Source organism: Pongo pygmaeus, chromosome 15 (assembly GCF_028885625.2).
Source record: "Pongo pygmaeus isolate AG05252 chromosome 15, NHGRI_mPonPyg2-v2.0_pri, whole genome shotgun sequence".
In the NCBI taxonomy this organism is placed as follows: Eukaryota; Metazoa; Chordata; class Mammalia; order Primates; family Hominidae; genus Pongo; species Pongo pygmaeus.
The window spans coordinates 80267274-80280708 of NC_072388.2; the positions used below are offsets into that span (position 1 = coordinate 80267274).

Consider the following 13435-nt stretch of genomic DNA (forward strand, 5'->3'; position numbering starts at 1 on the left):
TAGAATCAGCCGATTGCCCCCCTCAAACTACAGACACAGGGGTTAGGAAATGCACATTGTTGTATAAAACAGATTTTGTGGTTGTTTGTAATGCAGCATTATTGTAAGCAACAACTGGTACATATGCCATAGTAAAATTTCACCTGAAATTTAATGGTTAAAATACTGCTTGCTTTGTTTTCTTACTACATTATAAGTAATTTATACCTGATTTTTTTTTTTCATTAGACTCTAAGATCCTCAAAGCAAGGTCCTATTACATTCCCAGTGTCCAGGATATATTCATGAGTCTGCATCATGTTCTAAACTCCAGGCAGATACAATGGTAAACAATATACATTCTAGCCATCAATATGCAACTGTGGATTTTTCCCATCTAGCATCTGGGTTAGTTTGCTTTTGGCCAAAGGTGATCATAAAGTTTACTTTTGCAGCTAGAAGTATATCAAGTCAGTAATGAACTCTGAACCACCTGAGTGTTATTTGCTTAAGTACAGATGAACTGGAATCACTGCATCTTTCAGTAATGGAAGGGACTGACAAGACCATTGAATTATTGCGTTTTAATCCTGGCCAATTACCAGAGCTTTAAAAATTACAGGTTCTGAATCTTCATCTACAGACATTTGATTGAATACTCTAGTACAAGGCCTAGGCATCTGTGTTAAAAATGTCTCAGAGTAATGCTGACAATCACAAGAACTGAGGATCCACCACCCCCATTTAATAGAACCCCTTCATCCAATGACTGAATCTCTTCTACTGAGTTGAACTAAGGGTTTATAATGACATTAATAGACCCCATAAGGGGACCACATCCAGGGAACTATGTATCAGTTGGCTATGTTAGTATAACAAACCATTCCAAAACTCAGTAGCTTGAAACAACAAGCATTTATTATTGCTTATGAGTCTATGGATCTGGATGGATTTGTCTGATCTCTGCTAGGCCCACTCAAGTGTCTGAGGTTAGCTGGCTGGTCTAGAATTGCCTCACTCACGTGGCCAGTGTAAGGTCACTGTCACCTGGGGTGATGGGGTCTCTGGGCCACAGCAAGCAAGCCCATTCTGTCTACATTCCAAGAGATGCCAGATTCTAGGAGAACAAGCACAAGTGTGTAAGTGAGCCTGTTAAGACCTTGGCTTGGGACCTGGGCTTGGAACTGACATACCCACACACCTTCCCTTCTACGAATTCTGTTGGCTAAAGTAAGTAGTAAGGCCAAGCCCACATTCAGGGGCTAGGGAAAGAGACTCCAACCCTTGATAAGAGGAGCTGCAAAGTCCTATCTCAAGGAAATAGATTTAAAGAGGAGAGTAATTGTGACCATTTTTATAATTAATCCATTACACAGCATAACATGGGGGAGAAATAGCGCTTCCAGCCAAATGTGATTTCTAAGTGAGGGCTGAAGTTTTCACTCTCATCTCAAAAATTACAAAGTCCACAGGTTAAAGCTACATCTTACATTCATTATTTCTACTCCTGCCTGCACATGCACACATCTTACTTAATCCTCAAGATCTCAGTCTGAAACTAAAGCAAAAGCAATCTATTTACTCTCAGCACTATTTTGTATTATCCTTTGGGGTTAAGAAGACTGGATGACACTCCCCTCTTATGAGGATGTGTTCAGGACAGGTCTCTGCAATGTCTCTTCCTGGCTTAGGATATGCCTACAGATGAAATATGACAGTGATCATCAGAGCCACACCCTCGAAAGGACCCCAGAGCATTAGCATGAGGAGCACCAAAGCATAAGAAGAAACATTACAGGAAAAGATAACACACAAGACCAGCAAATAACCCCAAGGAGCAGGAAACTGGAGCTCCTTGAAGACTACAGGCTGATGCTAATTAGATGTTAGGCGTCAGCTGTTTCCTAGGCCCTCTTCACTCTACCTCCCTTCTTCACTCACCCTTGCCAGACTGTGACCACTTAGAAAATGCACTAATACTGCAGGGCCTGAATCCACAACTATTTTCCCTGATCCAAGCTCCAAGATGCATGCAGCGTGTCTGGGATGTCGCAGCAGTTATTCTAGCATCTCTACAGCTAAGGTGCTGCTATTTTTCAGAAAAATCACCATGACCTTTTGGATAGCTCCACTCAAATTCTTTAAATGTTTACGTGTGGGCCAGGCATAGTGGCTCATGCCTGTAACTCCAGCACTTTGGGAGGCCAAGGCAAAAGGATCACTTGAGCCCAGGAGATCAAGACCAGCCTGGGCAACAAAGTGAGAGCCTGTTTCTACTTTAAAAAAAAAAAAAAAAAAAAAAGAATTCCAGAAACCAGAAAACACAGGATGGTAGAGTGGTGGCCACAGCTGGGTATTGTTCTGGAGACTTTTTGGAGGTGATTCAGCAACTGGTAAGGAGAAAGTACATGCTGCTCAAAGGCAAGGGTATCTCAAGTCCATAGTTAGGTGCCTCTTTATATATAGTTTTCAATCTGCTTGGTAGGATCACTGCTTAAAGGACTAAGCAACAGGAGTAGGTGAAAAACACAATGAAATAAAAAGAAATGCTAAATTCACCATACAGTTGCCTTAGGAAAGCCAAATTCAAGCAGATGTTGCATTCAATTTGCTTCACGAAGAAACCCCAGGAAGTTCTAAAAACATACCAAACAGGCCATGAATGGGAATGTATGAAAGATGCACTTGAATGTGTTCAGAGTTCTGAGCTAAGGATTCTGGGAGCAACCAACCCAGAGATCCATTTCTTATCCATGAGGAACATCTGAAGCCCCCATCCCATCCCATGGAAACTGGACCATACAGGGGATCAAGGCCCTTTGATTTGGGTCAAATGAAGGTTGCCAGGTGGAGGTTAGGGGGAGGGTGTTAAGTGAAAATGCTATATAAACTGCATGTTTTTGCTTTTTGTAAGTGGTTGTGGTTTTCCTGTTCAGCCTGCTGCGACTGGACCGTCCCTCTACATAAGTACCCCCTAATAAAAACCTGTCATGTTTGCTGGCCCTGGGTCTCTTCTTCCACCTCTTGAATTGGTGCCATCCCTACTGAAGTTAATAGGGGGCTGGCACTACATGGAGAAAATTTGCCAACACTCTTCTAAACTGTATTCTATTCCTGAGCACTGATTCTGGGACAGAAGCACGTTTGGGGTGGTGATGGTTTTGAACCGTAACGTGTAGCATCCAATGTACAAATGCCTATGAGAGTCAGGATAGCTATCAGTGCCGTTAACTGCATGGGCGACTTAGAGTGGCTTCTATTTGATTTTTAATCATAACTGAAAAGTCACAAATTTGAACCAGCAATCTCTAGGCAAAATCATCCTCACGGTTCCTACCCCCACTTCTTGCTCACTTGGCCTCCAAGTAAATGGCATTCTTGGATTGTCTTCTAATGAGCTGGCTGATGGGGCTGCAAGCAATCTATGCTTTCGATTAATCAGCGAAGGGGAAATTAGAGCCGCAAAAAAACAAACTACTGGTATTATCACCACAGGAACACTGGGCATGGCAATGATGACGTATTGCTGATTCACCTCCAGCAAAAGACATACCGCACTTTCCTGAAACTTGGAAGAGGGGCATTCACCCTAAGACAGAAATTTTCACCCTATCTGTGACCATTCCCACTCATACCCTCACTCACAGCCAACTTCATAGACTTCCTATATGCCAGAAAGTTCAGATGTGCCATCTTGGTACACTGTGTTTTAGGGCAATTTGCTGCAGCTCTAGAAACCTAGACATGTTAAGCATAGGCTGCTCCGTACGGGGAATCCTTAAGTTGCCTGCACACAGTTGCCTAAAACAAACCTGTGCTGCATATTCAGAGTCATCTGGCACAGGTCAAACCTTCACAGGTGTCATGGCAGTGCCTCGGTTTGGGCAATTTCTATTGCATTTCCCATATCGCTCTCCTATAAAACCCCTTAGTTCAGCATCCTCACACTCTGATGTAATTCCTCAAATTAACTTTACATGTAGCCTTGTCTTTCCTACATTTTTATGAATATCTTCCCAGGTATTAAAGTTTGGGCTAGGCCAGGAACAGATGCAGCAACTTTATTCCTTCACATGTCAGTGCAATCAACGGCTTGTGTTTAGAATAAATACTTGAGACACACAAGCCTGTTAACAATGCAGTGCTTGATTACTCTGAATTACTCTCTCACCCACAGCAACTGAGGGAGAGGGCCTTGGCACCAGCTCCCTGCACAAAACCTGCTTCCCAGCCTCCACCATTTGCCTCCCGACCATTCTCTCAAAGAATTCTCAACACACTATACAAAGATCTCAGTTTTCTCCCTTAAATGCCACACAAATTCCACATTGAACACAGACTTTTTTCTTCCCATAGCACCACAGATTTAATTCAATACCTTCATGTTCACAAATATTTAATTGGACTTACCTTGTAACTCTTTTCCTCAAACCCCATCTTGCATCTTCCATTCCACACTGAACTCCTTTAAATAAAGGGGCTCTTTTTGTTTGTTTTGAGATAAAACATCACCTTGGTCTATTACAAAGCTATCGTGACACTTAAGCTACATTTCAATTAGTCAGAGGTGCCTATCTATTAAAATGTCCACAATCCTTCACACTTTTTCTTCCTCAAAACCTATTTGGTAAGCAATGTAGTTTTTTGTTTTGTTTTTCTACAGTGCCAAAAGGGTACATTGTACTAACTAGAGGTAATTAGTATGTTAAGTTTTCTTCCCAGGCCAGGCTATCGGGTTACAACTTCTAATAAACCCTCCTGTGAAAAGACATTTCTTTGTCTTGGGACCACTGAGAACTAACCAAACAAAACACCTTCAATTGTCTCAGAAATTCTGCCATCTAAACACAATCAAAAAGAAAAGCCAACACCAAAGCAAACAAAATGAATGAAGTGTTCCTGCTGCGGGCAGCCCTTACCATTGGGAGCGGAGGCCCCCTCCAGACCCTCGCCGGGGTTCTGGCTCCTCTTGGGCTGGGGTGAGGGTGGCGAGGGGTCCAGGCGGTGGGTGCGGGTGGAGGTATGCTCCGAGCATGCTTGAACAGGACTCACTGCCGTCTGCCTGCCTGTCTGCCACTCGGTCCTCTTGTCTGGGTGGGAAGGGCCAAGATGAAAAAAAAATGTGCAGGTTACTCACTGGCCTTCTCTGGCGGGCAGACACACCCAGGAGGAGGGCGAGGCCAGGCGCAGACAGGAGAGTCTTCAGAGGCTGAGCCTGAGATCTCCCTTCTGATTTCCTTTTGTGATTACTTCCTGAACTTTAAGCTCAGTCTGCACGGGCATGGGTACTTAGGGAGGCAAACAACACTTGGGTAATTAGATTCTAAGGGCTTAATGCAAAGGTTACTTCAAAAGGCAGTGCTTTAGCACACATCCTTTTGCATTTCACTCTGAAATTTGTTTCCTCTGAGTTAGAGTGTTAACACTGGCATAGGAAATGAGAGTGAAGGGTTACTCTGGGGCAGGGGTCTGGAAGAGCCTGGAGCAAGCAAACCTGGATGTGATTTAAACAATGAGTTTCTGGAGTCTCACTTTTAGGCTGAATTTTAGAGAAACAGGATTCTCAACAGTCTCCCAGTGCCTGTGGACTTTGCCTTGTCCAAGGGGCACATTCTTGAAGTAGGTATCTAGAAATCAAGATTTCAGAAATGGATTCACATTGAAAATTCAAGAACTTATTTGATAGCCTGACCTCTGATTAACCCTGAAATGAAGCCTTTCACAAATGGATAATAATTTGTTGGTCTGGAGGAAGCATGCGTGTTCATAAACAAAGGCATGGCAGTAATACAGCCGAGGGAGATGGAACGGAGGGCGAGGGAACAGGTACTTGCCTCAATTAACCCTAAAAATGCGCTTATGAGGGAGGATAACTGTTCCTCTTTCACATGTAAGCACACTGAGATCCAGAGGTTAGGGAACTTGGCTCATGCTGGGCCAGCTAGTGAATGGGAGACCCCGGATTTGGACCCAGGTTTGCCTGAACCCAAGACCTGGTATCCTCCCACCATACAGCCAGGAATGCCTTTCACCACTCCAACACTCACCTTTCCTCCACCTGCAGCTGACCTAAGGCTGGATACCTTTCCTTAAAGTTTTATAACTTTTCCAAAACTGATATGCCATGAAATGTAATTCTGTGGGTTTCTAGTAAGTGCAATAAAAGGGGAAAAATGTACTATATAGGTTTCTCTACTGTAGCTTCTCATAGCCTTTTGTATGTTAATATACATTGTGACTCTCCAAGTTCAGGACCTACAGTGTGCCACGTTTCCCTTCCCAAAGAGGGGAAGGGATCTTCTGAATTTGGAAGAGATGTGTTGTTTTTTTCTCCTCCTCTTTTTTTTTTGAACTTATAAAAAATTCATTATAAAAAACTTCAAACAGTATATAAGGGCACAAAATAAAAAGTAAAAAATTCTCTATTATTCCTAACAATCTGTCCCATTCCCCAGAGGTAACCACTGTTAGGAATTTCTTACGTATCTGGTTCAGAAATGTTTATGCATATAAAGCATATATGACTATCCTCTCAAAAGCAACATAACTGGGATTAAAGGATACCCGTGATGTGTTATTTGGCACTTAAAAAAAAAACTTAATGATACATTTGAGATTTTCCATATCAGCATATAGAATTGCCTGGGCAAGTTAGAGTCAAGAAAAGTAAAAGTTAGGTCTAAAATATTGGATTACCGCTTTATAGTAGGGTCTGCAACAGCGGCCACAGTATGCACTGAGGGGCAGACTGAGAAGGGAGAAAGAAGAGGGACTCATACCCCTGTAAACGTGATTACAGTTGAATAGATACTACACGTTTTACTCTATGGGTTTAAAAAAAAGTGACAGAGACACGAATTTCTTCCCTCTTCCAGCTCTGACTCTCACCCCAATGTATTAATTGAATAAAGCCTTACCCTCAACAACCCCAGCAATCAGTTGCTATTATTATCCTCATTTTACAGATTGAGACAGCCATCTCAGAGTATGTACCCAGCACACAAGAACAGCAAAATAAATGCTTGAAGTTTTATTAATGAAGCAAACATGACATTGGCCACCCTGATTTTTGCCACACTGTGTTCCTAAAAGCCACACTATAAAGTGGATCCTATTTTCCCTTAGGAACAATGTTGTAATTACGGGTTCTGTTCCAAGACCTCATGTTGGTTTCCTGTAAATTCAAGACATAATCAATAAAATCTTGTAAAAACAGAGATACAACAATAAATCTCATAATCATGTAAAACAGTAAAAATGATGTTCCATGACTCAGATTTTGCGAGACTGGCTCATACAACCCCTCCTTTTTACTGATGATGGAAAGAATATCCAGAAGATCCTGTGGATCTTCTCTAAAAGTATATACCTTATACTGTCTCAGTAATGAAACAATTTTAAAATGTGCCCACATTTGAAACCTGCATTACACAAGGAACTCCAACATAATCTACAGTGTACATACAAACATATTGTATCACAAATTTGACACAATATTAATATACAAGTTAGAACAGGCATTACTCATTTAACCAGAAATAGCTTCCCCTGCCTGCCTCCTTAGAATTAAAAGGTCATTTGAGGAATGATTTGACTGACTCATTTCTTAGAAAAACTGTCTACGGATAATGTGAATCGATTCTTTCCTATTTTCTCAATATATTTTTCTGTATAAACCAGAGGCTTTCAACATCATTCCATGGGTTTTATCCCTGCTAACACAGTTGCAGAAGTATCTTCATAGTTTGAGACATTACTTGGGACCTTAGCTTTATTTGGGGTGTACAGTTTGACCTAATCCTCCTGTGCTCCTGCCAATTCTTTCTTTTTTATTCCTCCCCACCCACTGTCCTAAGTCAGGAAGCCAACATGGCAAAACCCCGTCTCCACTAAAAATACAAAAATTAGCCAGGCGTGGTGGCACGTGCCTGTAATCCCAGCTACTTGGGAGGCTGAGGCATGAGAATTGCTTGAACCTGAGAGGCAGAGGCTGCAGTCAGCCGAGATTGTGCCACTACACTCCAGCCTGAGCAATAGAGCAAGACTCCATCTCAAAATAAAATGTGAATTATAATTATTTAATATTATCCAGTCTCTAGACAGTGTTAAATTCCTCTAAATATATCAAATTTTTTTTATACTTTGTTCAAGTCAATACTGCAGTTGTTTCATAGGTGTTGTCGTTTTATCTAAACATTCTTTTTCCATCTTTATTTTTTTCCTTGCAATTTATTTGTTGAAGAACCTGGTTCTTTGCGAGAAAATGTCCCACAATCTACATTTTGATCATGGTATGATTTAATATGTTCCTCTCCCTTTGGAATTTATAGTTAGATAAGAAGTTTGATTGCATTTAGATTTGATTTTTGGACAGACTAGCTATTTGAAAGGCAGTCTTACATACTTCCATCAAGAGGCAACTGGCGTTTGATAAGTTCTGGTATTTGTGCACTTAGCAGCCATTGAGAATCAATGCCTTGGTATTATTTCCTAGGGATTGAAAAATGACTTTCTTCCATTTCTTCCTCACTTACTAACTGGGATGCTATTAATATTAAAGGTTTATACTTTCCAAAATGAAAGCATACATTTCCCATTTCTGTTTTTGGCCATGACACGTTATGTTAGACAATATATATTTTTTTCCACCTACGTATTTCATTAAAATCTATTTTACTGAGAAGATTATTTGCTTTTAACTACTCAGATTTCTGTAAAATAACAACAAGTGGAAAACACCATTCAGAAACCTTCAGTCAAAGAGTGGTGAAGGACTGGTCCACAGCACACCACTCAAGTTCAAACCTAATGTTGCCACCTGTGAGCTCTATGACTTCAAGGCTTTTCATCTTCTTACACTCAGTTTTTTCATCTATAACATGGAGATAATAAAGCCTACCTTACAGCTTTTATGAGAATTCATGATAAAGTATGCAAAGAGTATGTTTCAGTGTCTGACAAATAGTAGATACTCAATAAGTTGTAGTCACGACGAGTTTCATCATTGTCTCCCCCATACCAAGCACAGTGCCTGGCAAACTGCAGCTGCTCAATCAATATCAAGTGAATAACTTCAGGGATGATTGGCTTTACTTTGTCTCAAGCTGATGGTGGCTTTAATAGTTCAAGATGCTGGGAATATAGAAGTCTATTAATTAAATGTAAATAGAAGTCTATTAATTAAATGTAAGTCCATTCATGGACTTACATTTAATTGGCTGTAAGAATGGAAAAGGGCATGATTTGCCCCCAGGTTCAATTATCCCAGTCAGCTATTTTGAAAATAAGTACTACTGGTAACCCAGGGTTGAGGAACAGAATCAACTCAACTGTATCTACAGACAGGTAAGGAGACATCAATTTTCTCCAAAAGAAACATGTAGCAGCATTACTATCACCTTGACTTGGCCTGAGGTGCTTTGAGGGCTCACTTGGTGTACTGAGTTAAACTGTGTCCCTTGAAAGATAGGCCGAGGTCTGTTACAGTTTGGATGTTTGTCCTCTCCGAATCTCATGCTGAAATTGGATCCCCAATGTTGAAGGGGGGTGCCTAATGGGGGATGTATGGGTAATGGGGTGGATGCCTCATGAATAGATCAATGTCCTCCCTGGGGAGGCAAGGGGGCAAGTGAGTTTTCATTCTATTAGTTCCCACGAGAGCTGGCTGTCAAAAAAAGCCCGGCACCTTCCCTCTCACTCTCTCACAGCCTCTCTCACCATGTGACTTCTGTGCATGCCAGCTCCCCTTGTGCTTCCCACCATGAGTGGAAGCAGCCTGAGGCCCTCAACAGATGCACATGACAGCGCCATGCTTCTTGTACAACCTGAAGAACCATGAGCCAAATATCTTTTTCTTTATAAATTACAGTCTCAGGTATCCCTGTATAGCAACACAAAATGGACTATGATGTTGAAATCCTAATCCCCAGGACCTATGAATGTGACTTTATTTGGAAACAGGGTGTTTACAGATGTAATCAAATTAAGACGAGGTCATATTGGATTAGGGCGAACCCTAAATCCAGTCACTGGTGTCGTTATAAGAAGAGACACGGCTGGGCGTGGTGGCTCAGGCCTGTAATCCCAGCACTTTGGGAGGCCGAGGTGGGCAGATCACGAGGTCAGGAGATAGAGACCAACCTGGCTAACACAGTGAAATCCCGTCTCTACTAAAAATACAAAAGAAATTAGCCAGGCGTGGTGGTGGGCGCCTGTAGTCCCAGCTACTGGGGAGGCTGAGGCAGGAGAATGGCGTGAACCCAGGAGGCAGAGCTTGCAGTAAGTCGAGATCACACCACTGCATTCCAGCCTGGGCCACAGAGTTAGACTCTTGTCTCAAAAAAAAAAAAAAAAAAAAAAAAAGAGAGAGAGACACAAAGATACAGGGGAAAACGTCATGCGAAGATGGAGACAGAGACTAGAGTTATGCTGCCACAAGCCAAGGAAAGCCAAGGACTGCCAGCAACTACGAGAAACCCCATTGACATATTGACTTTGGATTTCTAGCCTCCAAGACTGTGAGAGAATACATTTCTGTTGTTTTCAGCCACCCAGTTTGTGGTAATTTGTGACAGCAGCCCTAGGAAACTAAAACATACAGTGAACTCAGACCAAAAGTATGGATCAATCAGCCTACCTATGGCTTAAACCGTTTAGTGGGAAAGAGAGAGAAGGGGGTGGGGGAAATCCTAGACAGGAGAACCTGAGTCAGCTTTAATTTGTCTTAGACCAGCTGGGCCCACAGCTGACTCTTCAAAGCTGCACAAGTACCAAAAGGTAAGCCTGCTTTACCTGAAAAGCAGGTGGGCAGAGGCCACAGGACTTGTTGGCACTGATATGTTAGGAATGAAAATGCCCTTTGTAGGGTAAGGCAGCTTCCGTCTTCCTCCACAGGAGGGAAAGGGGAAATATTAACACCATCCCATGTTGGGGGAGAAGTACTTTATCCTAGGTATCCACCTCTGTATCCTGTTGTATCTCAGGGAGGCTCTATGGCCTAATAAAAACATCTACACTCTCTGACGTGGGATGCTCCTTAGCACTCCCCTGGTTATTCAACCACGCCAAGCCTCAGCATACCACCACCCCCTCTCGGCACCGGGAGAAGAATTCAATGCAATAATGCAGTGGAGAACCTGGCATGTGAGAGGTGCTGGTCTGGCACCCTTTACAAAGCCGTATCTGGATACTTGTGATGGTAAACAGTCATGGTGGCCACTCACAAACCCTCCCCTTGTGTGCCAGGCACTGAGCTGGACACTGTAGAGACTGAGTTACGATCTTTGATAAATGAACTGTGTTAGGGCTTTGGGATTTAGAGATGGTGTCTTTTTTTTTTTTTTCTTAAAATGTTATTTATGTTATAGTAGTGTTTTATAATAAAATGTCTTAAAATTCTGATCTAATATTTTAAAAAAGAAGTGGGAAAAGCTGTCACACATATTTATTAAAAATGTATTTTTTACAACATTGCTCAATTGTTCAGCAAGGCACAGCTGAATCTTGCCAAAGCTCCAAGACAGCCAGTGTCCACCCTTAAATTTCCCCTCACCCACACTGCACTCCAACACTGTCAGTAGCACATGATTTAGCACTTAATTGGTGGCTAATTATTGCAGGTGTGCTAGTTTTATTTTCTTAGCTTAGCTCCCTCAGGGCAAAAATTACCTCCTTTCACACCATCTATTAGCACCTACTCAAAAGTCCCGCATGCCCAAGGATTAGCTGGCCTTACAGACAGGACTATGCAATAGACTTCTCTCTACCTTTCTGGAGAACAAGCCATAACAAGCTGCTTAGTGATTAAGTTAGTGCAAGGAAGGAAGCAGAAGAGACTATGACTAAGAGCTGTGCTCACATTTGGGGTCTGCTAAATAATTTCCTATTGGTCCACTCTGAAATGGCACCACCAAAGCCATGGGGCAAAACATGGAGGTGGTACTCAGAAATCCAGCTATAGGTCAAAAGCACCTGAGAAACCGGTGTGTATGTGTGCAGGCTTGTGTGTGCACTTGTAGCGGCATGTGTACATACCTCAAGGCTAAAGCAATTCAAGCTTTTCTCTTCCTGAGATAAAAAACCAGCCTTTCTCAGTGACTGCTAGAATGTATTATTTCTTTACGACTGCCACAGATGCTTCGGGTACTTGCTGGAAGCAAGAAAGAGACTTTAGCTCCGTTTGTCTTTGGAAATGTGGATAGGAGAATTATGCTCCAGACACTGTGCTAATTTCTTTACATTTGCTCTTTTAATTATTCCACTCAGAGGTTCTAGGGGGTTGGACCAACCCCATTTCACTGGCTGGAAAACTGCCTAGAAAAGGCAGAGCCAGGACTGGATCTGATGTGTCAGTGACTCCAGCATAGACTTCTGCATGACCACAGTTCAATACTACTGGGAGGGAGGGGACAGAGCCACGAACTAGTATCAGGCAAAGTTGTTAGACCCTAGACATTTTCCTCCCGTACCCTCATCCACTGCCCACCAATATAACGAATGAACTTTCACTGCAGACCCTCAGATCACTTCACAAAGAAGGCCTCTAGGCCTAAATCCAGCCATGGATAGAGGGGAGGTAAAAAGAGACCCATGTTGAAGCCGTTGGACTTGAGTTAAAAGCTGCATTGTCCCTCCTCTCCATGCAGAGCAGCTAATTGAGGTTAGAGCCATAGAAACCAAACAAAAGGCTCTGAGGAGCCCACACATCCTAGCCTAACTGCTGCCAATCACTGTGGGAAGGGCCAGAGGAAGCCCTGCTTGCCCTCATTCCTCAACAGTTTAATGAAGATTTGGTCTGTCATCTTCCCAGGGAAGACACTCCTGCATGACTGTCTGAGAGAAACTGATTTTTATTCTCAAACAAAACAGTGGATCCTCCTTTAAAGCCAGAAGTCGGCAATAAAATGGGTCATAAACATATTTATGTATTTATAACCCCCTTAAAATAGGCACTTGGATTTCTCTCCCAGCCCCTGAGCCTGCCAAAACCAAATTTCTGGAGAAGTTCCTCAGCATCATGGCTGGGGAGCGATGGGAAGGTCTGCAGAGGCTGTGGTCCTCCCTGAGACGCTGCCACAGATGGGCACTTTTCGGGCCAGATCTTCCATGGTGTCTGAAAGTTATGAGAATATTCACCCAACACCATCTATTAGCAAATGAGGATATCCGGCTTGCTTTGTATGTTTGGGATGATTCTGAAAGAAGTCACATTCGCATTTTAATATGTCTAAGATTTTATCACATAAATGACACACAAAAAAGCAAAATTTTATATGCACCATAAAGCAAGGATTACCTTTGAACCGGCAAAGAAAAACCCCACCATTTTCTTTTTAGATTTATTTTACTTCTACTCTGTAAAAACCTCTCTTTTGGGGATAGAAATTCCTGGGAAGAAGGCATCATTACTCAGATATTAAAAATATCTTACCGTATGTTCCCCACATGGGCTTGAGTA

At 42.3% G+C, this 13435-nt stretch overlaps 1 protein-coding gene across 16 annotated transcripts in view; it reads right to left on the reverse strand.

Moving 5' to 3' along the window:
• The window catches only part of STON2 (stonin 2), a 174080-nt gene that overhangs the window by 58164 nt on the left and 102481 nt on the right, over window positions 1-13435 (reverse strand). For 9 of the 16 annotated variants that reach the window (XM_054449623.2, XM_063651947.1, XM_063651951.1 and 6 more), the window contains one exon: window positions 4899-5069. The exons of the other annotated variants lie outside the window; for them this stretch is intronic. In XM_054449623.2, the coding sequence (XP_054305598.2) occupies window positions 4899-5069 (171 nt within the window). The remainder of the gene's footprint in view (window positions 1-4898; window positions 5070-13435) is intronic. 16 annotated transcript variants of the gene reach the window in all.